The sequence below is a fragment of the Rhineura floridana genome, chromosome 6 (assembly GCF_030035675.1).
Source record: "Rhineura floridana isolate rRhiFlo1 chromosome 6, rRhiFlo1.hap2, whole genome shotgun sequence".
Taxonomy (NCBI): Eukaryota; Metazoa; Chordata; class Lepidosauria; order Squamata; family Rhineuridae; genus Rhineura; species Rhineura floridana.
In genome coordinates, this window is record NC_084485.1 from 127,916,061 (window position 1) to 127,931,032 (window position 14,972).

Genomic DNA, 14,972 nt, shown 5'->3' on the forward strand with positions numbered 1-14,972 from the left:
TGAGGTACATGAGAACACTGCACTTAATCATCAGAGAAATCCAAGCCTCCAAAACTTTTATCTAAATATTTCCTAATCAGAACAGAACAGAACTTGATAGCTTACCTTTGAAAATCTTCCTCAGAAATAACAAGGTTGTATAGAAAAAAGGGGTCGGAATCCTCAGTTAGCCGAACAACTAAATCCTAAAAGCAAAGAGTTTGAAAGAATTACAAAGTTGGCTAGAGTAATACATTTCTCTAGAGTTCTGCATTCAGTGGCTGTGGCTGCACATAATACTGTGCCACAGTTGTTTTAATTATGAATTGTTTTTATCTTATTTAAATACTTTCATACCACCTTTGATGGTATCTCAAAAAATCTCAAGGTGGCTCACAACTAAATATTAAAAATACAACAAAAACAAACTCAGCAGCAACAAAGTCAGGATGAACTCAAAATAATGGTATTAACAGTTAACAAACGCCAGAAGTAGTACAGTAGGGCCCCACTCATACAGTGGGTTATGTTCCGGACCCTCGCTGTAAAGCGAAAACCGCTGTAAAGCGGAATGCATTGACTAACATTGACTAAAATGGCGCCCGATGGCCAAAAAATGCCGTAAAAGCAGAACAAGCGCTGTAGGAGCGGGGCCTTTCTGCAACTGACAACCGCTGTATTAGCAGAACGCTGTAAAGCGGGGCCCTACTGTAGTAAGTTTTTAGCAAGTGCCAATAATCACTAACAGTACATGCTTGCCTTATTTCGGGGGAGGTTGTTCCATAAGCTGGGTGGCACAACAGAAAGACAAGTGCAGGCTATGGGGCACACAGGAGGGTGTTTGTGGAACCTAACGACCAGACAGCTCAAAACAGGAGGTGGTAGTCCCCTGGATAACACAGGCCCAAGTTGTTTCAGGCTTTGCAATTAACTACCAAAATCTTAAGCCTGGCCCAGTAATGTATTGGCAGTGCAGGTCTATTAACAGTGGTTACATGCTTGTGGAAACCTGCCCCGATCAGCAGCCTAGCCCCTGAATTCTGCACTGGATCATCTTCAAGGGCAGCCCCACATGGCACACATAACAGTATTCCAATCTTGAGGTTGCCAATGCATGGGTCACTGTGGCCAGGTTATCACGGGCCAGACACAGTTGTAGCTAGTGTATCAGCCAATGCAGGTAAACCTGGGCCTCCAGCAATAATGATGGACCAAGGAGCACCCCTAGACTATGTACTTGTTCCTTGAGGAAATGCAATCCCATCAATAACAGACAGATCCCTTAATTATAGGACTCAGGACCATCTACCCACAGGTCCTCCTCCATGTTATCAAGATTCAGCCTCAGCTTAACGGGTCTCGTCCAGCGTATCAGTACATCTAGGCATCAATCTAGAACTTACATGGCCATACCTGATTCAGATGCAACAGAGAGTTGGGTGTTATCAGCATATTGATGATACCACACTTCAAATCTCCCAATGATCCCTCCCAACAGCTTCATATAGATCTTAAACAGTACTAGGGACAAGATGGCACATTGTGGCACCTCATAGCATAGCTACTACACAGCCAAAATATAGTTACTCAATACCACTCTTTAGAACTTATCCTATAGGTAGGAGAGTAACAGGATCATACTCCATCCCTTTCTCGATAAAGATCATCCATCAGGCCAACCAAGTCCAATTCAGTCCCAAAACCAGGCCTGAACCCAAACAGAAATTGATCCAGATAATACATTTTTGCAAGGGCACCTGGAGCTTGACTACCATCCTCTCAAGCACCTTACTCAGAAAGGGATTTTTACTAAAAAAGGGTCCAGGATTGAGTTTTTTTCAGGAGGAGTCACACTAGTGTCTCTTTAAGGGGACTAGCTGGCACTGTCCCCTTGCGTATCATCACATTTACCACACCCTGGCTTCACTTGGTCATCCCTCTTCAGCTAGTTTAGTGTGCTGTCCAAACCTAGACTTCAGGCTTGTCTCTTTCAGACCAACCACAAACTGCAAACCCAAGAATAAACCTTGGTTAGAGAGACAAACCATGAGCACAAGTTCAGATGACATGCTAAACCAAACCATGGCTTAGCTGACAGAAGCAGGACTGGAGGAGGAACAAAGTGACCTTTCTCCTCTTCAGCAGCTTGCATGTTTTTGTTAAGCAATAGTTTGGCTTAGCATTACATGCAAGCCAGCTCAAAGCTTATAGTTTGCTATAAGAAAACAAGCCATGTTTAGTCAACTGGGCTTTGACATTCAAACAAACCATGACTTAGTGGCATGTTTGGACCAGGCCAGAAACAGCTTGCCTGTACATTCTGTAACAGTGGTGAAGGCTTCGATACAATACATGAAATCATTGAAGATCACGGGGCAGCAGCATAAATAGAAATATTAAACTCAAGAGCATTGCTGATTCACTCAGTAAGCCTACTTACAGTAGTAAACAGAATTATATGCAAAAGAAAATAAAGGACAGCAAAACCAGCACATGACAAAGTACAAACCTTTCTATGAATGGGATTTGTGGTTGATTGTAGCTCAATGCTCACACGAACATTTATTCGCCTGCAAAACAGACATATCACTCTACTCATATTCTCAGCAATTTATTATTTATTTTACCAAATGAAAGTTTGTGAAGTCAGATCAATAGGATAAGACTGTCACCGGAAAAATAGACTAAGTGCTAAGGAAACTCTACCAGTAAAAGTAAACTTTTAAAAAAGGAAGCCTTAATCCTTGAATTATTTAAATTATATTGTTAGGCAGTTCTCTCAGCATTATGTTTCAAGGTATATTCTTCACATGCAAACAAAGTGAACCTGGATAACAGATTTTTTTTCCTCATGTAATCTCTTCATGCATACCTCTTGCTTTAAAATTATGTTTACTCAAAAATCACAAAAGTTACAAGAAATTGTTGTAACCTGCCCTTGGACCTTGGATGAAGGGCAGGTAATAAATTCTAACACTAACACACACACCCCTAGTCATAAAATCCAATCCTAAAATCAGTCTAATTATTGTCATTATTTAGGATAAACACTTATTGTTCAGACAAGTACAAAAGTACTTCCTAACTGTTAGAGCCATACGACAATGGAACCAAGAGGTAGTGGGCTCTCCAACACTGGAGGCATTCCAGAGGCAGCTGGACAGCCATCTGTCGGGAATGCTTTGATTTGGATTCCTGCATTGAGCAGGGGGTTGGACTTGATGGCCTTATAGGCCCCTTCCAACGCTACTATTCTATGATTCTATGAGTACAAAAAAATCTTTAGGAAAAATGGGTGGGGTGGGGTACAACCCAAGAACAGCCTAATGAAGACTAAATGTTGTCAGGGTGCTCAAGACACCCCGACTGACTGTGGTAGGAGTGGAATGAGCTGGAGCATCCTGGAAAGGGGGCATGGCTGACTAGAATCCTGTACAGGAGCACTCCACATTACAACACTGGTGTGGCCAATGGTTTAGACAATTTGCAGCACAAACCAAACATGAACAGAAACTCACTCTAGAAGGGGTCTTATTAAATCATATTTGTCACTTCCAATTCATTCTAAATATATTAGCACATTATCCTCAATTTTTAATTCTAAAGCACAGACACAAATTATTTGTTTTCATATAATATAGGTTAAAAAAAACTTTGAACAATAACTCAAAACACAGTTTGCACTGTTCCAAAACAAATTGCTCATTAGCTGAAAAGCAGCATTCTTAAAAGTTCATAATCATGGGATTTCTGCACTCAATCACTAATGGTGTGATCATATGCACATTTACTTGGAAATAAGTCTCATTGTGTTTAATGGGATTTTTAGGATTGCAGCCTAAAACAGGTGCAGTGGGACTTACTTTCAAGTAAGCACTCATGGTCCACCACTGTAAGCTCCACTGAAAGGAAATATGATTGTCTGAAATGTTATGCACATATTTGTGTCAGTGAGAGTACACACACTGATGCACAAACCTCTTACCATGTACAAGTGGAAATGTAAACCCCACTGATTTCCAAGGAGTAACATTGAAAGTGCTTACTTTGACCTGCTGAATTTCTGCCTGTCGTACAACTGTTAAAGGCACAGTAACTCTGCCCCCCAAAAGTGCCTGTCTATATATACTCAAGATTGCCTTTGTGCATGTTGATGAAGGCAGGCAAGCGCTAGAAGGGGATTAAAAGTGGCCATACGAGTCTAGGGGCTCATCCAGACAACTGCAAAATGTGTGACACGCCCGCTATGTGTGTTCATTATTTTTTGGTCGTCCAAATGACGTCTGGCGCTGTTACGCATTTTCGCGGGTTAAATCCGCAATACCGGCAAAAATGCAATTTGCTGTTTAAAATCGGGAATCATCCGCTGTGCCTTCAGGAGTTAGGATGGAATACCGCACTTTACAGCTGATGGGCGGTTCTTGGGCGTTTCCCCTTGCCCCTTCTCCTCATTCCAGCCAATCACGTATCTGCACTTTTGCGCATGTGCGATTATAAGCCCGGGAAAATTGAACCAGTCATCGCAATGGTGGGGTGTTGGGGGGGTCTGCAACTACTGCGCAGATGCATTTTATTTTTTGCCAGCCTGCAAACTGGGCGGCCGCTCTGGGTGAGATCTGCAATGCACAGCAAGCGAGAAAGGGGGGTGGTGGTCGGTTTCAGCCTGCCTCAGAAAGCCTTGTCAATTTCATTCTACTTGCTGGGATTTTTGCTTCAAATCAGAAAATCATACATTCTTTTAAGTGTAATTTCACAAATGCAAACAAGAAAAGTGCTTCTGGTCAGTTTCAAGCCTGCTCCCTAAAGCTTTGTCAATTTCATTCTTCTGGGAATGCAGGCGTGAAATGACCAGCAGCCTTTCCTTCCCAGGCGAGAAATCCTTTACAGCCATATTGTGCTTCATTGCAAAGGGGGAGAGAAGCATACGTAATTTTTTTACTGACCAATTGGTTGATAGGGGAAGGTTTTAGAGGCGGAGCTTGGAAAAAGCAAAAAGAATGTAGGGGTCTTACAGCTGCGGGTGCAAAAAAGTGTTTTCTTTAATTGGGAAAGAGCGAACTAAAAGGCAAAGTGAGGACTATCAGATGACAAACTGAATATGGAAACTGTGGATTATCCTGCTCCGTTTGGATAAGCCCTAGGTTAGGTACAAGGCCTACTTCCTATCAACTGAACTCAGGTGGAGAGTCTGCCCTGTTAGTCTGTTCAAATCAGTTTATTTTACGGTCATTGACCCGTCTTGTTATAAGCATAAAATACAAAGGGGAAGTAAAACGACAGTATTATCTTACATATATACATAAAATGAAAATATAGAAATGCTTATCCTAGAAGATCTTAAGGCAGAGTCGTTGTGCTGCATAAGAGTCATCAAATAAACATTTGCGGTGTACGGGGCAAGTTTCACAAAAAACTTAGAATGAAATTTGAGACATGTCTCTTACCAGATCTGTTAGTGTATCTGTAGCACATACATGCATGTGAACCCATATCTTTCATGTATGTTCATGGAAAATGCTGATTTCAGAAATTAGCAATAATACTATAGGCAGGATTTCATTGGCTATAATGATCTTGCTTACTTTGAGAGATTTAGAAATTGCCAATGACAAGTAGTATTTATGTGCTTGCTCTGGAAAGCCTGTACTCACCACACTGTGGCTGTGGCTATGATCTTTTTGAGTGAAATAATAAAATTATATAGAGGTAAGAATAATGGCATGCCTCAGTGGGAAGATTTCTGATCAAAGGATAACTTGGAGCCCCTGTTATGTACAGTAATGAAGCCCAGAACCTGACGAGATCTGGAGATGAGGAAGAGTTGGGACTCTCGGACCAGGTGGCAGGGGTCATCCATGCAGCAGGAAAGTTCAGCCTCAAAAGCTGAATGGATCACATACAATAGAGATAAGCAGATCTGAAGAAGAGTAACATGGATCAGCCTTCTGGTGTGGTCTCAAAAAGCTTAAGTGATACTAGATTACTATGAGAAGAAGAAGATTGTCAGTTTTCATCGGCATCCGTTTGAATTAAAGTATCCCAAGATGAATTTGGTCTGCAAATATTTGAGTATCTCGGAAGCATGTTGCTCACAGAGTTCTTCAGACTTATTGATTGTATTTTAGGCGGTGATCCCAGTTCATAAGGCTCCAGATAACTAGAACCGGTTCTTCTGGCCCTTAATTTGTTTAACAAATGTTGTAGCTTATTAATTACCTCAGTCTGTTCAGCATCCTCGAAGGAGGGGAAACTATTTATCAGTTCTTCCTCCCCCTCACATGTAAAATCAAAAAACTCTTCCTGAATTGAGTTGCTATTTGCCGACTCAAGGGAATGAGCTGAGGCTTCAATAGAAGAGTTTGAAGAGTGGAAAGTAGTCGCATCAATAGTGAGGAAGTTAGAGCCGATGGAATTTATAGAGTTTGGACTTGCAAATTCAAGTTGCCTCAACGATAAAGGCGATATAGGGACAGCAGGTTTCTTTGGTTCCTTTGGCAAAGAAGACTTAGGAGGATTTTTAGATAAAGTTTGATTTATATTTGACAATTGCTTTTTACTTATTGTAGAGATTTTATTACACGAGGAGACATTTTCTGACCTCTGAGAAGAATTCTTCTTTTCTATAATCGAGGAGTTGTTTGAAGAGACATTCCTAATAAACAGGGGGAAAGGCTTCGCTATATTTGTAAAGCATCTCTGAACCGAAATTCCATAATTGTCTAGGAAGGCTCTTTTGGCAAACAATCGGGCCGCCATAACTGAAGAATTGAGAGTGAGAATAACTGATGAATTTGGAGATGAATTGTATAAAAACTTCACGTTTGTAATGTCATCTGGCCAGATGATCCTTAGCCCCAATGACAGAAGAAAGTTGCAGATTTTTTGTTTCCAAATATCGGGGCTCACTTTAGTTCTAGACCAAGGAAGGTTCAGTAGTGCCAGTTTATCAGAGTTATATTTTAAATTCCAAGAAACTAATTCTGTATTGGACCGAGAAACATTCCCAGAGCTCCGACTCAAAGTCTTCCGAAGAACACTCTTCTGGGTCTGATTGTTTAAGGTAGTTCCAGATAAATTTCCAGAAGAGCAGGCTGGAGGTGCCTCTTTTTGTAAATCCTGAGCAGCTTCCATGTCTGTAGGAGATGACACTTTTGCTTTAGGTCCACACTGTTTTGGTAGCAACTGCTGTAGTTGTTCCTCCTTGTCTAGTATTTTAAAGAGCCTCTGAAAATTCATCTTACTCTTTCTTCTAGAAATTCCTTTAATGGTATTTTTGGGTTTCTTTCTTTTGCAAATCGGTTTAAGATTTTTTCCTTTTGGTCCCTTTTGATGTTGTTCCCCTTTATGTGGGGGCCTAAGGTTTTTTACTAACAAACTTAATGAAGATTGCTCTTCCAACAGAAGCATTAATAATGTATTTACCTCAGTAATGTAGTTTTTAATATTCTCAATCTCTTTAGTTGCAATGTCCATTTTGAGTTTCAGGCACTGCTGCCCCGTTAACAGTAGTTTGTGACCTAGGTCCTCCATTGCTGCTGAATCTGCAGCTCTTAAAAAAAATTTTGACAGTGAGTCTGTTTGCGAGATATTTAAAGCAGAACCTTGGCATTCTATAGGAAATTTTAAATTGTTGTCTGAGCTTGATGGAAGACTCTCTATTCTACTTTGGTGAGAGGATAGCAAGCTCTCACTATCTGAAATGGAGTGATTTTTTAATTCACTCGGATTATTGGGATCAATCGAAAGTTGCGATAGATTTGCCTCTGATTCCAGTTGCTGACCACCGTTTGGGACTGTTTGTAGGGATGGGGTATAGAGGAAGACCGGAATTTGTTCATCATCCCAATTGTCAACAGCATCCCCAGCTCTGAAATCCTCGCTTAAATTGGAGCAAGACAAATTTGTTTGCGGTGTGTCAGAATTGTTGGAAACTCTGATGTTATTTTTAAGCTTTGAGAGGTTTTTTATTGGAAAAAATTGTGTAATTTTTGATTGGAGTCCTTCTTTACTAGAACCCCTGGAAAGTTCTTCCATTTTGTTAACTATATCATAGCACTTATTCCTTGTTTGCACCATCTTGTAGAATATTAAGAGGTTTATTGACTATACAGCCCTAGATTGTAGATGTTATGTTTAGGTTAAAATGAGCCACTAATTGTATCCTGGAGTTTGACTTTTTATGTAACAGTCCTTATCTTGAAGTGAGGCACTCTAGTTTCATCCGATTATGTTTTACTTTTGGACAAATGTAGGAGAAAAAGAAAAAAGGAGTCTCAAAAAACTTGGAAGCATCGATGGAGTGGTTACGGTTCCCAAGATTTAGCTGACCAAGGGTTAACAGTCCAGAACACAGCTAATCTTAAAAAGACAGCTCACCGCTCAAAGCTAGTAGCGCTTAACTGTTTCCTTGTAATATGAGGAAAACTGCGCAAAACAATCGAACTTAATATACACAGAGGCTTTTACGTTTGTGAAAAGAATTTGCTTGTAGAAAGCTCAGACGGGGATTTCTCAGCCAGAGAAGATTACAAAACAGATGTGCGTAGGTAGAGCACTCAAAACACGACTCTTCAACAGGCACTCTGCCAGAGTCTAATTTGCTTTTAAATTTATCACAAGTGAGACAGGAGTTGGAATTCATTATAGTTGATAAAGTTCGTGGTGCTAGAAGCCCTTAAAAAGCAAATTTATGAACTTGGAAACGGAGCTCGTAAAACAGTACCTTCCCCCAGCCGCCATCTTTTTCTCCCTGTTAGTCTGTTACAGCACACAAATATTTCAAGTCTTGTGGCTCTTTAAAACCTAACACAACATTTATTTATAACCTCAAAGGGGTTATTTAAAAAGTTAAACTCATTTACAACCCAAGGCCACGGACGTTCATGCAACAATATGTATTTTAGGATTTTTAAAACTTGAGCAGGGGGGGTAGTGGGGGTACAAAAGTTGCCATATTTTAGAAACCCACAGCTTTCTAGCTTGATGGCTTTGAAGGTTTTCTGTAAGAAACCTTGGGTGGAGAAGAGGGGCAGTCATATTCCCCACCTCAACCTTTCCAGGGTCCGTCGGGGACTAGTGAGCTAGCCAACCGCCCGCCTGCTGGGGTGACAGAGCGCGGCCTGAAAGAGGACATGCGACTATTATAAGGCGGCCCAACCAAAGGGAAAAAAAGCTTGTAGCCCATTGCGAGGGGGGAGGAGCTGCAAAGAGACCCCCTTTTCCCTCGGGGAAGCCGCGCTAGTCCCTTACCTCTCCTCACAGGCCTGGCACTTCACCTGGACAGGTACCAACTGGCTGAACAAAGTCTCCGTTGCCATCTTGCGCTTTGAGTTTGGCGCCGGCCTCCCGCGGGGGGGAAAAAGGAGGAAGGCTTATCGCGACTGGTGGGAGGGAAGAGCAGAACTGTCAGCGAAGCAAGATGGCGGCGGAGCCTTCCGTGGCGGTTTCCCCTCAGCCTGGGCGTTGCGCCTATTTTGTGGAGCGGAAAAGACGCTTCTGCAAGATGGTCCCGGCTCAGGGCAAGCGCTTCTGTGGGGAACACAGCGGTCATGAGGTAGTAAGGCTCACGCAGGCTACGGGGGCGCCTGAGGCCGAGAAGGATGGTACCTTGATTCTGTAAAGAGAGATGGGCGAGGCTCCAGCCTGTTTCTTACTAGGCAATGTGGAGCAGAAGAACCCTTTTTAAAATAAATATCTAATTCATTTTCGTTTTAATAATCTTGGAATGTCAAAACGCATCAACAAGAACGTTCTCCATTCCTGAAATGGTTAGAGTAGTGAGGAAAAGCCACTTTGCACATGCTCGGAAACATTCTGGTTGTCATAGATTTCAATTTCAGCTTTCTGTAGTAACAGGTACAGATTCAACAGGTACAGCTTCCCTACCACTTTATTTCCATGCCGGACGAAGGCTTCCAGTGTTTAGCTTGTGCCTATTATGCAGGATTTCATCCTCCCACACATCCAGCTAATTCTTCTTTAAATTAATATTTGTAGTGTACAATTTGAGAGAGCCAGTGTGGTGTAGTGGTTAGGTGCAGAGCTTGGAAAAGTTACTTTTTTTGAACTACAACTCCCATCAGCCCCAGCCAGCATGGCCACTGGATTGGGCTGATGGGAGTTGTAGTTCAAAAAAAGTAACTTTTCCAAGCTCTGGTTAGGTGTTGGACTACGACCTGGGTTCAAATCCCCACATAGCCATGAAGCTCACTGGGTGACCTTGGGCCAGTCACTGCCTCTCAGCCTCATGCAAATGGGTCACCATAACTCTGAATCGACTTGAAGGCAGTACATTTACATTTTTTAGTGTACAATTTATAGGTATAACATCACTCCCAGAAAAACTATGAAACTGGATGAAGATTCTGAGGCTTTGTCGAATCTCAAACAAAACAGCGTGCACTGCAATCCTATGCATGTGTACCCAAAAGGAAGTCCCACTGACTTCAGTGGAACTTATTCCCAGGTAAATGTGTATAAGATTGCAGTCTGAAACTTCAGAACAGTTTTTTTTTAACCAAAGCATTCTCTTCACACATTCTCTCCCCCATTTATGTAAGATTTACTTCCAGGTAATCTTTTATGGATTTGAGTGCAAACTGCATACCAAATTCTATTACAGTACCTTTTGGTTTTGTATTTCATTGGGTACTAATGCAGTTTATATATATTATCTTTGTGAGGTCCTGGCTAACTGGAGTCCATTGATTTCAGTAGGTCTACTCTCAGAAGGGCATAGTTATATACAACCTATTGACCGGTACAGTACATGCAATTTTAAATGTAAAACTTTTTTCCACACAGGAAGAAAACAGCAGAAAAAGAATTCCCTGCCCTTTGGATCCAAAACAGTAAGCAAGCTCAATGGGTGCTAATTTTTTTTTGTTTAAGACTGGTGAATAGTGCTGATAGTTTTCTTTCTGTTTCTGCTTTTAGTACTGTTTATGAAGATCAGCTACAAAAACACTTGAAAAAGTGTAATTCAAGGGAGAAACCAAAGCCTGTAAGTGTAGCTCTAACTGCATGATTAAAAGGGTCTTTACAGGTGTGATCTAAGCACAGCAGCCTTGTGCAGTTATGTTACTACCATTCTCCTTTCTGTCAGTTCTCCAGTGAGATAAAATCCATGTGGAGTTTGTTTGGGTGGTACTTTTATTACAGCAATGCAAAAAATTGTTTATGGAGTCCTGCGGACCCTTAAAGCCATGCATATCAAAGTACAAGGCAAGCTCTTCTAAAGAGGGGACGTCAGTGGCACTGAATAATGTTTAAAAGAGGGGGAAATAAAAAGAATGACACTGAAAGGGAAAGGGAATGGAGAATAATAGTTTTTGAAAGGTCAGGAATAAATTAAAATGAAGCCTTCATTTAGTCTAACATAAAACCTCTATGTAAATTGAAATCAGTATTCCATATTTTCTCAGATAGAACCTCTTATTCTGGCTTTAAAAAAAAAAGATATTTGCTTCATCTTCCCACAGGTACTTTCTTGAGCATTACTAAAATCAGCATGACCATTGTGATTGTGTTAAATCAGGGGTGGCTAACCTATGGTCCTCCAGATCATGTTGAACCTGGACTTGCATTAGTCCAAGCCAGCATGGCCAATGATCAGAAACAACGGGAGCTGGGATCCAGCAGCATCTGGAGGGCCACAGGTTAGCTGCCCCTGCCTTAAGCAGCAGTATGATCAAGTCTCTGGAATAAAAGGAATCCTTTTCAATGAATCTTTTAATGAAAGGCTAGATAAATCAATATAAACATATGGGGGGAAATCACTGTATGTTGTCCTATCGTAATTAAACTTTGACTTGATATCTGTTCTGTGATTTATTTAAGGTCTACTATGCTCAAGATATTAATGCAGGATTAAAAGGTACAACAGAGCTGCCTGGAGAGCAGGTGAATAATTTAAAATGCATGTTGTTTATTGCAAATGATCATCAAGGAAAGTTACAGTATGTTTCCTGGTGCAAGAATACTGCCTCTTGTAGATGCTGCAGTAATAACTTCAGTGCCCACATTTGCCTACATATTCTGTGTGTCAACCATGGTTTTGCGGCAAGATTGGTCTTGGTAATCCATTAAGTTTTAATGTTGATTGAGTTGTCCTGTGTCTTGATCCCCAGTATAGAGAAATCTGTTTCTTTGGTTTTTGCTTGGGCAGAAACATAAGCTGCTGGTTGTTTGAGGCACAGCACCCAAGGGACCTTTGTACAGGTGACTGCACCATCATCTAATGTGTCATTACCTCTTTCATCCAAAGTCATTGTGTCACTATGGGTGCTCCGTTGAATCAGACTTATTCTATGCATCTTTGTTCAGAAATAGATCCCACTGAAATTATGGGGGCTTACTTCCAGGTAGATGCACATAGGACTGGACTACAAAACAGGATCCAGTGGTAACATTAACAGCTATAAAAAAGAGCAGCTGGTAGGATGCAACTGACTTTTCTCCAAATAGCCAAGTTGCTAGATATGTGTTCACACTTACTAGCAACACTGAGAAACAGCAAAACATCAAGTTCTTCTCCTTATGGTTTCCTGTTCACTTCAGTTAGAATGTGGGTCAGCATTGGGCAGTTTGTATCATTATTTACTTCCCCATTTAATTTCCTTTTGTGATAATTTGAGTATGATGCCAGGGGATCTGTACGTGGTCACCTGTTGCCCATGACTAGTACTAGTCTAAGGGCGGGTGCATATTGATTGAATCAGATCAAATGTAAACTGCTTATTTGAGCCTTACTCCATTTGGCTTATGTGGGATAATCTTTATTATATAAACAGACAGAAAAGAAGAAACTTGGTATATATTTCCTTTTGTGTATACTCCAGCAGGTACCAATTTCTACTCTCTCTGAAGAAGAGTTAGAGGACTTAATTAGAAAGCTAAAAAGAGCAAGTAACTGTGAGTCTGCTCTATTTTTATATTGGATGATGTTGGGTGCTGAGGAAAGATACCATTCTTAATATTGTAGAAATTATCCTAATGGTTATATCCTAATGTTTTTAGAATATGTTTTTAGAATAAAGTTTTTAGAATACTAAACTAGAAAGCCATTAAATACCAGCCATTTAAAACACTTGCTAATCAAAATTGTGAACTCTTATTTGACTGGCAAAGTGGTCTCAGTAGGGAACAGTGTGGTGGGACAATGGTGCTTATATGACCTCTGGTCGGTTGCATTTGCACCGCACCAATGTGTTTGCTCCGTGCCAGCCTCCTCCCCTCTATCTCCCTGTAAGCAGCAGTGACACAACCAACTGGAGATGAGGTGAGCAGCACAGCACCACCATGCCATCTGCTACTGCTCAGTCTAAAAAAACTATTTACTTGAAAGGAGGTTCTTTGTGACTGCCTCAGTTGAAACTTAAATGGATAATTCCACATTTCATTTACAGGTATAAATTATGTACTTGAGGACCAAATCCTCTGTCACCAAGCTTTGCGAGAGGCCTTAAATGATCCTAAAAATGGAGATGCAGCTTTTAAGCATTTGAAACAACAGGTAATACACCCCTGTTAGTAGTCCCTATTGACTTTAGCCAAAGTTTCTGGTTAGTTTCTATTTGATTTGTCGTCTTAGCTCCTTTTAAACATCTTTAAACATCTATCTTTCGACAGTTTAGCCTTATGCTCTCAGTTTAAATATTATCAACTACCTGGTAATGTCTTGAAAGTGTTGGTGTATCTAACTTTATTTCTGAAATTGCTTTGTGCTGAGTTTTGACATTTGTGCTGAGTTTTGACATGTTTGTGCTGAGTTTTGACATGTAATAAATCAATAAAATTCTTAAGAAGTAGATGCCAAAAATCCTCCTAATATTGGGTAAGTAACAGTCAAAAAGATGTTTGACTACAGTTTCACCAACCTTTTTGGGTCCATGGGTACAGTTGCAGATAAACTATTGTGGACACCACACATACATCACAATCTATTCTATTAGCTACAACAATGCTTCTTTCAAGCCTAACTTCGGGGAAAGGAAACCATATGAGTGTCAGGGAAGGCCTCTGTGGGTGCATGTGTCTGCGAGTGCTACATAGGTGACCCCTGGAGTTCCCTGAATCTGCTGAAAATGACAATGCAATAATTTAATTTTTAGATCCCATCTCAAGTACCTAGAAAAGTATCTTGTGCACAGGACAAAGATGTCACACAGACAGCTTTGGCTTCTGTGATTGCTAAGATTGTTGTACTAACGTACATTCTTGTACCAGAAGTAAAGGCAGAATCAAAACTAGTATTTTAGTAGGTGTTATGGAAAATGCTGTTGATTGTGATTTATGTTAATGATATTACAGATAATGAATTTGCTGGGTTCATCAATAATCTTTTAACATCTGTAGGCTTCTATATTAGGTAACATGGAAAGATTGCATTTGCTTGAACCAGGCAACTGTTTTGTTGAATTTGGAGCAGGACGAGGAAAGCTGTCCCACTGGGTTGATATAGCATTACAAGATTCTAAAGATGTGCATTTTCTTCTTGTTGAAAGGGCAACTACCAGGTTTAAGGTAGGACAGTACTGCAAGCTTTATAAAAATAAATAACACAATGCAAAGAAAAAGAAAATAAAAGTACATAGGGGTGTTTGGTTTTTTTCAAATAGATGTTTATCAATAAAATAAATGAGTTCAAAAACTAAAGTTAAAGTCACTTTGTTTTAAAGTCTTCAACAACAGTTTCATAGTAATAAATAAGTTTTGGTAATTTCTTCTGTTGAACATTTTTTATTTGAATTGTAAAATATAACTGGAATTTGCTGAGTAGGTTTTTAGGGGGCCATTACTTCATGATAATGGAGTGTTCTGTTTACACAGGTAGATGGTAAGCATAGAAAAAATTGCTTTGAAAGACTTCAAGTTGATATCCAGCACTTGTGTTTAAGTAAGTTGCTCCTTCATGTTACATTACTTTCAGTTACACAGTAAACATTATTTATGAACTCTGCAAAAGACAATGATTATTTTTGAATAGATTAAGG

The 14,972-nt window shown here is 40.3% G+C and overlaps 2 protein-coding genes across 9 annotated transcripts in view; one reads left to right on the plus strand and one right to left on the minus strand.

The window, feature by feature from the left end:
- Positions 1 to 9,541, minus strand: part of SASS6 (SAS-6 centriolar assembly protein) — a 26,640-nt gene extending 17,099 nt beyond the window's left edge. For 2 of the 6 annotated variants that reach the window (XM_061633821.1, XM_061633820.1), the window contains exons 1-3: positions 9,229 to 9,541; positions 2,489 to 2,549; positions 106 to 185 (exon numbers count right to left, since the gene is read on the minus strand). In XM_061633821.1, the coding sequence (XP_061489805.1) occupies positions 106 to 185; positions 2,489 to 2,549; positions 9,229 to 9,296 (209 nt within the window). In that variant the 5' untranslated portion in view covers positions 9,297 to 9,541. The remainder of the gene's footprint in view (positions 1 to 105; positions 186 to 2,488; positions 2,550 to 9,228) is intronic. The other 4 variants (XM_061633822.1, XM_061633819.1, XM_061633817.1 and 1 more) reach the window with 3 other exon arrangements.
- Positions 9,351 to 14,972, plus strand: part of TRMT13 (tRNA methyltransferase 13 homolog) — a 14,558-nt gene continuing 8,936 nt past the window's right edge. The window contains exons 1-8 of one of the 3 annotated variants that reach the window (XM_061633823.1): positions 9,351 to 9,532; positions 10,783 to 10,829; positions 10,915 to 10,981; positions 11,818 to 11,880; positions 12,819 to 12,891; positions 13,386 to 13,492; positions 14,335 to 14,502; positions 14,809 to 14,875. In XM_061633823.1, coding sequence (XP_061489807.1) covers positions 9,398 to 9,532; positions 10,783 to 10,829; positions 10,915 to 10,981; positions 11,818 to 11,880; positions 12,819 to 12,891; positions 13,386 to 13,492; positions 14,335 to 14,502; positions 14,809 to 14,875 — 727 coding nt within the window. In that variant the 5' untranslated portion in view covers positions 9,351 to 9,397. Of the gene's footprint in view, positions 9,533 to 10,311; positions 10,445 to 10,782; positions 10,830 to 10,914; positions 10,982 to 11,817; positions 11,881 to 12,818; positions 12,892 to 13,385; positions 13,493 to 14,334; positions 14,503 to 14,808; positions 14,876 to 14,972 lie in introns of those variants that run through there. The other 2 variants (XM_061633824.1, XM_061633826.1) reach the window with 2 other exon arrangements.